The 13,687-nt window shown below is 40.7% G+C and overlaps 2 protein-coding genes across 2 annotated transcripts; one reads left to right on the top strand and one right to left on the bottom strand.

Moving 5' to 3' along the window:
* The first annotated feature begins 3,908 nt into the window (after window positions 1-3,908).
* On the top strand, window positions 3,909-8,830 carry LOC136422926 (TLC domain-containing protein 4-B-like). The gene is made up of 7 exons (XM_066410854.1): window positions 3,909-4,092; window positions 4,491-4,580; window positions 4,966-5,024; window positions 5,376-5,467; window positions 5,903-5,976; window positions 6,304-6,445; window positions 7,207-8,830. The coding sequence occupies exons 1-7, from the start codon at window positions 3,926-3,928 to the stop codon at window positions 7,345-7,347; spliced, it is 765 nt and encodes a 254-aa protein (XP_066266951.1). The 5' UTR covers window positions 3,909-3,925; the 3' UTR covers window positions 7,348-8,830.
* Window positions 8,542-12,950, bottom strand: LOC136422925 (TLC domain-containing protein 4-like). The gene is made up of 6 exons (XM_066410853.1): window positions 12,567-12,950; window positions 11,311-11,400; window positions 10,976-11,034; window positions 10,465-10,559; window positions 9,833-9,906; window positions 8,542-9,512 (listed from the first exon to the last, which is right to left on the bottom strand). The coding sequence occupies exons 1-6, from the start codon at window positions 12,728-12,730 to the stop codon at window positions 9,218-9,220; spliced, it is 777 nt and encodes a 258-aa protein (XP_066266950.1). The 5' UTR covers window positions 12,731-12,950; the 3' UTR covers window positions 8,542-9,217.
* Between the last annotated feature and the right edge of the window lie 737 nt (window positions 12,951-13,687).

The following is a 13,687-nucleotide window of genomic DNA, read 5'->3' as shown; positions in this document are numbered from 1 at the left end:
AAAATATCTTTTTGCTTTTTTAGTCCAATCCATTTATCTACTAAAACAAAAATAAATCGAACCCTTCAAATAGCTTTTGATTGAAATAGATAAAGAAAGGTTTTGCTTTTAATTTGTTTCATTTTCCTTCTCTGCTATCAACTTGGTCTAAGATTGGTTTGAGTTATAGAAAAATACATAGCAGTGATTTCATGAAAGTTATTAACTTGAAATATGCTTTAACTTACTCCGTTGACAGGTCGATTGTTTTAAGTTGGCCTGACTCCACAGTCAAATAAATGATCATTTCACGAAATGTACAAACATATAGTCTGATACCGTTGTGAAATCATGCAGATTTGTCGGTCAGAAATTAATCTATGATATGATAGAAACGCCAAAGACGACGTGCTAAAATTACGGCAGTGCTCAACGGTTGTGACCTTGAAAGTTACACCTCGACTTACCGTAACAGAGTCTATTTCCAACACAAATAGGGGTAAAAAAAAGAAAGTCGGTAGGAGTTTCTAGACAGACCTGTTAGGCTATGATACCTTATTTTACGTCCACCACTCAGGTCTAACTCTTCTTTCGGCAGCTTTAGAAGTGTGACGATGTCTGGAGAGATATGAGAAAAAAGAGCGACTTTCAAGAAGGTCGCGTTCGAAAACAGTCGAACTTGACAACGCGTTCGAACGCCCATTCATGACGTCAGAGAACTTTCGAACAGGGGTTCGTTTTTCTGAAAACAAGTTCGACGTAAAATTGGAATGGTACCTTTGTTTATATTTTTGAGTGATTCAAAGGGAGACAAATAGCTTGTTTTCGAGTTCAACATTTATTGCGTCTTTTATTAGATTAAGATCTACATTGTATTTCTAAGGGTACAAGAGACGTAATCTCCAAGCAGACTTGTGTTATGTTGGACAGCTCAAAACTATTCCTCCAAGCAGATGTTGGCACCTTTCTTGGTTATCTTGTCCCGTTTTCTGGCACGCAGCCCTGTGGGGCAACCAGAAAAGGATTTGATTCCCCTTCCCCGTTTTTGAGATTAGCCAACAATGTGCGTGACGTAAGTATGAAGTTCGAGCCTGCCATTTTTGACCTGCGTCACGAGACGAATTCGTCACAAAACGTTCTGAGAATCTCAAGTGTCCACGAAGGAAAACCCGTCGTTGGAGTGGTATGCTCCACACGCCCTCTCGATGAATGTTTGAACTGGGTCATACCAACAATGAAGGGGAGGTGCCGGTTGCACTATATGTAAACACCCTCGTGCTCGGCTAACACAGTAACAGGATATCGGTTGTCGGACGGAAACGGTCGGTCCTTGTTGTTGGAAACAACAGACTCTTATCCCAACTAAGCCTTCAACACTTCGGTAAGATTTCTAACATATATCATTCTTTCACCAACTTAGTTTGCTTTGTACATTCTAATCTAGATTTGTACAGCCAAGATTGAAAGTGTGATTCAATCGATGATAGAAATCTTGGTTGTAAACCACATGATACTTGGTAGCCATTTTGGACCGGTAAAAATTTGACGAAACATCACGACTAGCATATGTCCCTACCGGGCCAAGGTTATGTCATAAAACTGGTTATAGAACGTAGCTAGGTTGGACTGTGTCTCTGTTGTTTTGTTGTTTCAGAACGTTTGTAATGTTAATTGTTAGGCAACAGGTTAACGTATCGTCTTGTAACGTCAAATAATTTGTTTGACTTGAGGTCACAGTCCAGAATGTATTCAGCAAACGTAAATAGTAAGGGCGAGGGAGGGGCGGGGGTGTTGGCTTGTTGTGTTTTTTTTGAACGGCCATTTTGAAGCCACTCAAATCCGGTTCAGTTCAGTTTTGTAGTAAACGTTATTCTTGAATGGCCTTGAATGCTGATGTTGTAACATTATTTTCAACATTATAGAAATATTCTCATTCTAACGTCATTCACCCTACCACGAACCCCGTGTTGTTAGATCAAGGACATTGTGATCTCCTTGGTTAGATGGAATACTGATGTTGTTTCTCTGAACACGGTACACCATTTTCTACGCCCCCCTCCCCACCAGAGCTCGACTGGCCGACCGCTATTTCCTGGTGTCACTGGAAGGTCAACAATATGGCAAACTGTTAATCGCCAGACGGTTACTGGGAGGTAGAATCGGAAGATATTTCTGACTCTCCTAGGCATGTCATACAGAAAACGTGGCCCTCGTGTCGAAATATGATATGATGTTGTTGCCGTTGTTGTTGTTGTTCGCTTAAGACTTGGTCTTTAGTCTAGGTGCAAAGGTTTGAGTTCGTGTCGATAGTCTCTCTTGATCTTGGCTTTGTGCCACAGTGCCTTGAGCTTGCGTGTTGCTGGAAGTGTTTTTAGACGTTCGAGTTGAAATATGGCGAGAATCTGCATAACGTCCGTGTGAACGTTGACACATATGCACATGTCATGATATAAAAATGTACGGGCGATTCCATCATAAAGGTTACGGAGGGGCGCTCATGCAATTTGTAATACCCCCCCCCCCCCATCCGTTTCATTTCGATTACTGTAGCCATTGAAAACAAATAGTTTATGAAAGAATCCAAAAGTAATAGTTATTTGAAACAGTTACTTTTCAATACACTCTTGTGGTAAAATAGTGAATACGGAAAGTTCTTCTTGATGTAGCCCCCTCCCCCCCCCCACACACACACAAGTACACATGGTACCTCCCTTAAGGTCTCTTGTCTTATTTCTGGTTCGTAAAAAGGTCATTTGAGGCAACGTAACGTAGCGCTGTCTGACCATAGACCAGGGAATGATGAATATGTTGTGCATCCTATATTACGACCAAATGCATGTTTCAATGCCAAAATTGGACGAATTCTAGCACTATTATGGCATTAGAAATGAAGGATGCGTTAGACATCCACGTAACAAGATACTCAGCACAAAAGTCACCAAAACAACTGCTGGCTGGATTAAGTCAAGAAGTGATAGATTACAACGGTCAAACGTTTCAGGTAGCATCCACTACTTTTCGTCAGTGACTGTTCATACAAGGTGAATGGAAATTATGTGGACACAGGACTATGTACTAAACTTAATTAAGAGATGAACAATTTTTGTAGGAATAGAATCTCTCTTTAAAAGTCTGAAACAATACGACGTGACATTGGGTTAACGCACAATAACACGTACACACAGCTGTCTACCATCCTCTTTTCGCGTGCCGCCGCGGTGTTTTGCGGTAACGTAAACAGATGGCACGAATGAGGTCACCAATCGCGCTCGACTCACCTGTTCTTCTATCAGCCAATGGGCGCCAAGCACCAGACGTTACGTCATGGGTGAAATTGTCTGTTTTCCCTCTCTCGTCTGATCCGACAGAAAAATAAAGGCGTGCGATTGTATACTCGTTCGATTCAAGGTCCAAAGTCGTTCTAGAACGTTGACTTATAGTGTTCCATTGTCGTAACTATTACTACGTATTACTACGTAATAGAGGTTGTCAAAGCATTCTAGCAACATTTGCCAGTATTATCTGTGACCCATTCTGGAGGATGGCGTGTTAGAAAAAGGTACAAAGGTTATGATTTTTCCCAATATCTGTTTGGAGATAACGGTTAGAAACTGGGTTTGGGCTAGTTTTGTTTACATTTCTCATATACCTGTAACTTATTTCATTTACGCCTGCCCAAATTCCATGTTGTTATGTGTGTTTGGAATACCATTTACGCGTAAGAATATATGTATGAATATGGATTATTAATACGTCAAGCATGCAACCTGTATCTTTGTTATACTAAGATGTTCTCTCATGACCTCAATGGAAAACGGCCTGCCGGCCGATTTTAGTTCCTCATGAACAAACAAAGGCTCAAACAATCAAACAAAACTTTTTTTTTTTTTACACTGTTTATTCTCCTCTAGTTTCGTCCAACATTTCTCAAGGATAACCGTTCGCCATGGACTGGACATTGGGGATGGACATCCCCTACTACGCCACGGTGTTTGGGTCCTTGGCGGCGTTTCTCCTGATGTACCGACTTCTCAGCCCGTGGATTCTGCGCAGAATGTTCCCGTCCTACTATCACACACAGCCAGACAGTGCCAAACCGCAACTCCACGAAGCGTAAGGACATTTTGAAGTCTATAATGTACCCAAAATTGCCGTGATTTTTTATTCCATATCCACTGTTTATTCACCTATTTATCAAAATGTATAAAGTTATCACAATACATTAACAATCATTTAACACATACATTTTGATGTCTACGATGTACTTCTAAAATGTCTTTATAAAACATTTTCAATTTTTATCGCCAATTCATAAAAACTAAACAATACATTATCATACTTGACAAGGTTCTTACAATTTGACAACACATGTATGATGTCACTGAAGAATGTTATTCATTGAAACTTGCTTATGATTAGTATGCCATAAATCTCTGGATTATACATGATTAGTCAGTGACTAAGTGTCATCCAAAGAATGTACGATTTCATGACGTTTTTTTCACTTTCAGAACGATGGCCGCATGCTCCTCAATAGTGGTTGGCATCTGGGCATGCTCCGTCTACTTTTTGAACGACAACGTCAAAGGAAACCTCATTAGGTAAGTAGTCGTTGCCGCCAAGTACCAGAGAGGCATCGTCATTAGATAGCTTTAAACAACGCATATGCATTCAGTTAGATTTGCGAATATTATATGTGACAGGTCGTTCGGTATATCTTAACTAGCTGCTGCTGCGCGTGCCTGCGAAGCTGGTGTGTTACGCCGAAGGGCGGTTATACCGGCTATATAGATACAGATACAGATACAGATACAGATAGAAGCATGCACCAAGTCCACATTCAAGTGTACTACATTTGTTACACTGCCGCGTGTATACTATTGACCTTTTAGTCAAACTGAGTTCAGCACTTTGGTGATCAGATTCAGATATTTTTGTGGGCTATGTTATGTATGACTACTGCCGCCGCACCCTTGTGTATTTTAGGTACGATGCCCCGAGTGTCAGATACAACTGTGCAATCTTCTTGGGTTACGCCATGGCAGGTACAGTTTCATTCATCCTTAATCGTCCGTAGTGACAGTGTTTGCGCGCTGACATAAGACAGAAACGGGGACAAACATAGTCGTTTATCTGTAAAAGGGACTAAATGTGCGAACTGTTATTTTCAAGCCTTCTTGTGAGCTAGTGTTCTCACTTTATGTGTGATTCGATTTGAAAAAAAAGTACATATTTTGTATATCGATAATTGAGCGTTTTCCACCTTTATTATTATGTATTCATTTCCAGATTCTTTAGTTAGCTATCTATGCGACAGCAGTTGTAACTTTGACATATATATCTACGTAAGAATATTAAAACGCAGATATCTATTAATGTATGTCTACCTCCCCCAGATTCCTCGCTGATGGCGATACACCCGCAGACGGGCGGTGCTCTGTACCACATACACCACGCAGTCTCCCTCTTCGTCGGATATGTAGGAGTTGTAAGTGGCCGCTTGTTGTTGGTGTTTATTGATTGATGTGTAACATCTACTAACATAATTCCACCAGGGTACATAATTCCGCCACCCTGAACAGATACGTCAAACAGATCTTCAACCTAACGTCTCCCAGTATACTAGTATTGCGCTCCTGTATATCTAAACTGTGCATACCTGGGGGATGCTGCACTAGAGATCTCTCGAACCCACTGTTTTTCAGTGTGGCGGATTTATGTAACCCGGCGGATTGATGTTAATGGAGGTTTCAGCTTTCATATTATCCGTTTTCACGTGACATCATGATCGTGTCGACCTTGTTTCTAACTTCCCTTTTTTTTAAGCCAGAGGATGCTCTCTATCATTTGGATATTCTAATCCATTATTTCATCTTACCACGACCAATTACAGAACTTTCGTTCCTATCATTTCTTCCCGCAGTTCTACAGTTGTTTCCCCTACCACACCAACTTAGGAATGTTGATGGAGCTCTCCAACCCGTTTTTAAACCTCAGGCAAGTTTTATTTCTCGTGCATCCGTATCACCTCCGTCTAGTAAGTTGTATTCTACGAATGAATGCATTACCGTCAAGGAATAGGATAACTTTGATGAAGGTTAGACATCTAGGTAATAAGATGACAAAAAAACAGTTACACAAGCAACTGGACGAAATTTTGAAACAGTCAGACGTTTCAGGCAGCATCCGCTATCTTTCGTCAGTGACTAAAGGAAAGAAATGAAGAAAGGTCCTTGTTGCTTGAGTAACAGTTTTTTGGCGATAGGATTACTTCTTTCCCTAGTGAAAAATTTATTCACTCACACATTTCTCCTTCCCTTGCAGGTATATCCATAATTACCTTGAATACCCCACAAAATCTCTTTCGTACTTCTGGAACGGGGCTGCCTTTTTACTCACCTTCTTCCTGGTCCGCGTGGTGAGCATGGGCGGCTACTGGTACAACATGAGCCTCGCGGCGAGAGAGGTACGTTACCAACTCACTACCCTGGGAACCAGACTAGGACCGAGCCGCTAGCGAGTCCCTTCGGCGGCCCGAGACAGTCAGCCCGCTCGATCTAGATTAACGCTCCGGGGAGTTATAGCCCGGGAAGTGGACCGCGCCTTTACCTAGACTGTTGGTCGGTCAACTCTCGGGCTAGAACTCCCCCGTTGTGCTAATTTGTATCAGCGGGCTTATAGCTTTGGGTCGCCAAAGGAAATGGCTAAACGGCGGGATAACAGTCTTGCTCCCCATTATACGCAATATGATGTTTATAATAGTTCCGCTTAGTAAGTACTGTAGGTTTCATTCTACATTGTATATAGTAATGTAGTAATTAGAATTGTTGGAAAATAGACCTAGGTTTGTAACTTATGTTATCTATACATTGTTACCGTCGTGCAATAAAATCATTCAGTCATTACCAAATATGGTGTGATTGCACTAACGTAGCGTCCGCCATATTGTTGTGTTGACGCTTGCAAAGTCATTTGGGGGAGAAACACGAACGAAACAAACGCTCGCCATCTTGGATCTAGTACTAGCATTTATTCCACCAAGATGGCGGCGATCTAGCTCCCTTTTACAAGCTGTGACGTCACGTGAAAGAAAAAGACTCCTCCCTAGGCGTTAACGTTGTCTATTAAAGTTAGCCACCTTTAGATTTTTGTGTATGATGATTTAAGTTTTTTTGTCGAAAGCCTTTGCCAGAGTGCTAACTCATACTTGGTTCATTTTTATTGCAGGACGACTTTTACCAACTAAATATCCCAGTGTACATTTGCTACCTCGGCGGCGGGATTGTCTTCTCCTCGCTAAACGCCTACTGGTTCTCGCAGCTATGCAAGGAAGCGTACAAGGTTTTAACGGCGAAGAAAGAAGACTGATAATGCACTACAGGGTATAAATATATCGTCTACACCGAAGCCATTTGAAGATTTAGGTTGAATCATTCCATGTCTATTACACGGCGTAATCTCCTAGAAGATGTAGGGACTGGTTTATTTTACACGCGTTTTGCAGTTTTTTGCGTCTTTCAAGTGAAGAGTGTTTCCTCCTTTTCGCCCATTCTCCTAGATGTAAATGTGTAGACTAAGATGGACCCTACATCTGCTTGGAGATTAGTTTTACGGGCAGCCATATAGAAGGGCGAGTTTGTTGAGTGAAAGATTTGCTGTTGCCTTAAAGTATGATGCAGTTGTGTTCGGCAGCTGATTGTGCGGACACTCAGGCTAGATTTGATTACTCTTCAAGCTGAGGAATGGGCCCGGCTGGTTTTTGACGTTTTTGTCGGTCTGTCTGTCCCGCTTTCTTTATGTCGCCAACCCAAAACGGGACAAAAAAGGAAGCCTGACAAGAACGCCTACAACAAGTCAAAAACCAGCCGGATCCATTCACCTGCTTGGAGAGTAAGATTTGATGGTGTGCTCTTTGAATATTTTTGGTGAGAATCGTACGCGTGGAGTAAGGCGTGCAGTAGAAAAAAAAATATCCAAGCTTCCAGCTTTGCTGCTAGTGGTTTCCAGCTCCTTGCAGTATACTAGTACGTTTCCAAAGGTTGAAGTAGACAATGATAATCTTAAAGAATATTGACAAAGACGTAAAAATAATCTTTTGGTCCATTTTACATTGTATCCTTGATGTTGTGTGGTAAATTTTTCGCAAAATTTATTTTACACTAGATTTTTCCGTAAGCACAGAAAGGAAGCACCCCCTACCTCATTTTATTTTGCTGCAGAATGTTTCGAATACGTCATTTCTTTTGCCAAAGCGCGCATTTTGCCAAATATTACCTAAGCACAGACTATCTACGTCAGGGGTCAGGTGACGTTGTCACACACGTCATGGATCACGTGACCTAACCACATACCCAGTTTTGATTTACTTAGACTTACAAGGCCTATACATGTAGATATATGGTCTATGACATTCAATTGCACAGCTCTGTATCTTGATATTGATTGCCAAATGATTGATTGAAACACACGTAATTGGTGTCTTCCATATCAGCACGCTGCTATTGAAATTATTGAGAAGTAATTTTCCTCCAGTACATTTTGAGGGGAACTAACAAAAGTACAAACAATGCAAACGAATGTTTATTACGTGATGAAAATGTTACTATTCCACATACGAAATCGAATTTCTACCAATATTTTATATAGTACTCTTGTTGCTGGGAAATGCTAGATAGCACATTTAGGTTCTTCCATGATAACAATTGACACAGATTTGTCCTTCAGTTATTTGATTTTATCAGTGTATGTTTTACCATCATACAACAACTAGCACCATCGTGAATGAAAGAAAAATAGATGATACGATTGTCATAAAAACAACGGATTTACAATAAATCACTTTATGAAAACACTTTGTGTATAACATGGCGTATATCTAAGTTAAGTCTTTCTTATCTATAATTGCTTGCTGGGCTCCTAGCATCTCCCACGATATTTCCTTTGGCTTCTAAAGGTTCAGTTTGTGACAATACTGATCCCATATCTTAGCCTGGGTACCATCCTCCGTAGTGACCGCTGGCCCAATTGCTAACCACGGTTCCGAAACGATTGAGCCAGCGGTTACTACGAAGGTTGGTACCCTGGCTACCTATATTTCAGGCTTCAAACATTTTAAAAACAATACGTGCGGTCGCTTTGGTGGATACCTTACATATTAAGCTAGTGAACGTATACATTTCTTCAATTCGAAAGGAATAAAATATAATAAAAAACCCGGACGGAATGGAATGAAGAAAAATCACGCTTTACCTACACACATTGACTGCTGACGATCCTTTAGAATTGCTCTAGCCCCTAATAATATCTTGACAAACCAAAAGACGTTCATTACGTTAAATATGGGCATAAGAACCATGCCAGTCAAAACGATTGCAGCCTCTTGTTGGAAGAGCGTTCTTGAAGCGTACACCACCACGTTGTACCAGAACAGGGGAATGGTGACTATCCGGGATAGGAAGAACGCAACAGTCCATACGACGCTGTTTAAGACGTAAAGATTCGATCTCTTGTAGCCCATAACGTCAAGTATAACTCTGTAAACAAAGACATTGATAATGATAACAACATATTTTATCGAGGAATATTCGGAAGAAATTGCACATACATGTAGATTCCATGAAGAATACTACTATATCAACAAATGATAGATCTCTGCCCGATTTGAAATTAGTATTCTATCATACATGTAAACGTTTTATGTATTCTGACTTTGCTATAAACCATAATCTTTTTCGAAATCTTCAGATGCAATTTTCCAACGTTTTCCTCCGACATTATCTCCATTGGCCTATCTCCGGCGTTTTGCAACTTTGTTAGTTCAAATCCATGACGTAAATTAAGAAATAATACCCACCTAAGGTTCAACCACGGGTTGGAAATCTCCATCAGAAGGTAAAGGTTGATGTAGTACGGGAAAATTGCGTACGTCTGAAAAGTGTGAATAGTAAAATTGGTGACAACAAATGGTGTGTCGTATGGTTACTTCTTCGAGTAAAGATAATAAGTGTGAACTACGTACAAAAAAGCATTATGCTTAACTTGGAGGATGACTACGCGTTATCTTTTTACGTGTCACTAGTCCAGGAAGAGAAACCTGAAGAAATGGTCCCGTAACACACCCACTTTATATATTTAGTCCAGTATCATAGAATAATAGCTTGATGTCTCTTGATCGGTCTGTGACTTTCAATTTGACGTCAGTTTGACAAGTATTACACAAGCTATGATACTTTATTTCCCAATTCGGGGCATATTTGCCTGATTTGCATAAATTTGCATAAAGAGCCTTGGAACCGTAGAACACCATACCTAGAAATCAAGCTATCATTCTATGATAGTGGACTAAAGGGTCTGCTACGTTTTTCATTTTCTAGGCTATAGGCCTCTTCTGAGGATCTCCTCCTGGACTACCAAGCGCATAGTGGTTGGAAGGAGGTGTGAAACAGCATAATATATGCATTGCCGTCAAAACCCAAAGTCACTCACCAGTCCCGCATAGCCGCTAAACAGACTGGCAGCATGGTGTAACAAGAGGTCATTGACCCCGGTGAACTCTGGCGTTAGCAAAAGCAGGAGAGTGTCTAAGGAAGGCAAAAAAGGTGGTGATCATATCAGGAAGGTTGCTGAGATGAGTAAGGTCGCAGGCAACACGTGAAGGGGAAAACGACCAAGTTATATGATTACTTGCAAAATCAGGCCAATTGCATGTACAGTATCAAAGTAAAGTCATGGTGTACATACCAGTACATATCTAATCAAATAACGTTATATATATATAAGTTGCTACGTTTAAGTTGCTAGGTTTGACTTCTTTGAAGGTAGTGGATAATGAACTTCCCCACGTTCTGCATACTGAGTGGGTTATATTCATTATAGCGATGCTCCTTATATAGATTACTGCGATACTTCGTTTATAACATTTAAAAGTGCCAATCCTTCCTTAGTTGTTTTTTTTCGTTGTTAATATGAAGATATCAAGGTAAACAGGACGTTTTACCTGCTATGGTATAACCTAGAAAGATGCCAACGTTATGGCGAAGTAAAGAACAGTCATATCTGCAAGCAAAACAAAATTGATAAAATTTATACCACATATATGCATAATGCGACGATCTACATGCATGTAATCAATACATTATACAAAGTTACGCGTATACGGCAAAGAGGCAAATCATTGCTATGAAGGAAAAGTGATTTGGGATGGATAAGCTTACTTTTGGCGTACAGTTCAGTGTTCTTAAAATTGTATTGCTTTAATGTTATACATGGCATTCGAAGAATCAAACGCGATATCGATGTCGTTAACTTAAAGATGTGTATTTTTTATCTTACCGTACAAGTTCCGGCCCGATGTCTGAGCGGAAGAAGAATATGTATCCTGAGATGGCCCCTTCCACCAGGGCTGCACATAACGACGCCGTGCTGTGAAGTATATAAAGAATACCAGTTCTATTGTAGCTCAATTCGTTCATCTTTTCATTACGTCTCATCAGTCAAATCCTGCTCAAAGCAAAGCTGTCAAATAACTTTATTTCACCTGACTTTGAGTTAACTAAAGCCTACGTCAGATTCTAAAACGCCCCTGAATTTCACAAACTAATCAATTACAGTATTTCCTTTCTCCCATGATTTATTCATTAATTCATTTCTTTCTTTATTCATTCATTCATTCATTCATTTTGTTTCCATTCATTGGATGGATGTATCCAGCGCAGAACATTTAGGGGACGGTTAATCTCCAAGCAAATGTTTCGGTATCCAAGGCAGACACAGCAAGGGGGTTATAACCTCCTTGGACAAAGTATCCAAGGCCAACGTGTTTGAGTGCAGGGAGATCTCGCGAGTTGGCCTTGGCTACTGTTTCTGCCCATGGATGATACATATACTGCCTTGCGAACCCCAAGATCTGCTTGGAGATTAGGGGACGGCAGCGAGTTATTCAAAAGGCATAAAATGGCTTTCACGGGGCGAGTTATTGGGCACCGAGACAAAAGATCTAGAGTAGGGGGACTCTTCCAAGGACACCCAGAAAACTCCCCACTTGTACAGCTGGCCGGGTGGAGAAATAAGACAAAAGACGTAAGGTTGGCAAAAACACTTCACCGTAGGAGATCAATGCAGACATGGTGGGAAAGAAAGGATGTTCAATTTCATATCCGGCCTTGGGGCTACTGTGAAAGACATTCCGTTTCACAAAGAGTTTATATCAATAGGGTTTTGCTTATTATATAACATGAACCAAATCTGTAACGTTATCTCTAAAGCCGATATAATCGTCTTTCGCCAGTTTCGGTGTGACACACCAGCTCTGCAGGTACGCGGCGCAGCAGCAGCTGCAGTTATATCACTGAACGGCTAAACCCAACCTTTTCACATCTAGCTCTCATATGAGATAGGTAGAGTGCGCCTAAATTATTGTCACCTGTGCACGATGAATGAAAAGGGAAGTGCCATAAATAAATTATTACAGTGAACCGTTACAGTATAATCACATACGCTGACTTTCATTTTACGAAATATTCAGTACAATATTTAGTACAACACGTATGTACAGACAAAAGTAACGTAATAAGACGTTGTTTTCTAACCATTTCTGCACCTTTCTCTGCTCGCCGAGAGGTAGACTGTTGTACCGTGAGGAAACAATGAATCTCCCCAAAACCAGCGGGACCATCCTGAAAATCAGCCATGTCCCAAACGCCGATACAAACACTGTGCACCAATAGGGTACGTCAGATTCTGTAAACTGCATCTTTGGTCAGAAAAGGACGCGCTCCTTTCCCTCGTCGAGCTGAGTCCCATTCGAAGGCGTTGTAACTGTCCTTGGCGATCGGTACACAAATGCCCCCCTCCCCACTTGACATCGGTCTACGTGCGGTTCGTGTTTCACAATATGCAAATCAGATAGAGCGTGCTTATGTTTAATGCATCATGAATGTGTTCTTTTTGGAGAGAGCAGTGTTTGAATTATTGCCAAGAAATATCAACCTTGGTCAAAGGGTGCATTCTCAAAACTCAATGAGGTTTTTATCCAAATCCAAAAACTGTATGATCCTGTATGATTCAGAACATCGGGTAAACATGGACTCTTGACCCGCTCGAGGTCATAGCCTTTGACCTCAGATGATACCTGATTGACCGGTTCTAGTGAAGGTATACCCAAGGACATTACACCGGTCCCCTGTCATGTAGGAAACGGTACAGCCCACAGCTCTTCGATAACCGCTAGGTGTCGCCATTGAGTTATGTCAAGGAAGGGGTAAAGATACATACAAACTTTGAACCCTGCGAGTATCAAGCGAACATCTGTGTAACGTTAGTTACAGCATTGGAAGTACTTTTGTATGACATAATCTACTCCATATTCTCTTACAAGCAAAATAACGTTAAAGCTATGATATGGCAATAGAATAATTTTACTTATGGCATCTTCTCACATAGGGTCACAAAGTTTCTTTATGAGCAGTCAACGGCCTCAAGGTCAATTCTCAAGGTCAATCCCTGTAACTTTTGTTGTAATCCCGAAATATTCCTTTGAAACACGCATTCATCGCTTTATTCAAGACGTCTGTACAGAAAAAAATACTACTACGAACAATCAATTATTAAGTCACAACAATGTCGTTATCATCTTTTGATTTATAAAAAAAAGATTTGAAAAAGCTTGTTCAATGCTGAAAAATTGCAGTCACATTGGCTTCCGTTGAAT

Source organism: Branchiostoma lanceolatum, chromosome 17, assembly GCF_035083965.1.
Source record: "Branchiostoma lanceolatum isolate klBraLanc5 chromosome 17, klBraLanc5.hap2, whole genome shotgun sequence".
NCBI lineage: Eukaryota > Metazoa > Chordata > Leptocardii > Amphioxiformes > Branchiostomatidae > Branchiostoma > Branchiostoma lanceolatum.
This window is presented reverse-complemented; position numbering and strand designations above follow the sequence as displayed.

Excerpts from the sequence above, each read along its gene's own strand:
- LOC136422926 (XM_066410854.1), top strand. The coding sequence starts at position 3,926 with ATGGACTGGACATTGGGGATGGACATCCCCTACTACGCCACGGTGTTT. Across the intron at positions 4,581-4,965 it reads GTCAAAGGAAACCTCATTAG|GTACGATGCCCCGAGTGTCA; the intron begins GTAAGTAGTCGT and ends TGTGTATTTTAG. Across the intron at positions 5,977-6,303 it reads AACCCGTTTTTAAACCTCAG|GTATATCCATAATTACCTTG; the intron begins GCAAGTTTTATT and ends CTTCCCTTGCAG.
- LOC136422925 (XM_066410853.1), bottom strand. The coding sequence starts at position 12,730 with ATGCAGTTTACAGAATCTGACGTACCCTATTGGTGCACAGTGTTTGTA. Across the intron at positions 11,401-12,566 it reads CAGAGAAAGGTGCAGAAATG|CACGGCGTCGTTATGTGCAG; the intron begins GTTAGAAAACAA and ends TATACTTCACAG. Across the intron at positions 9,513-9,832 it reads AACCCGTGGTTGAACCTTAG|AGTTATACTTGACGTTATGG; the intron begins GTGGGTATTATT and ends CTTTGTTTACAG.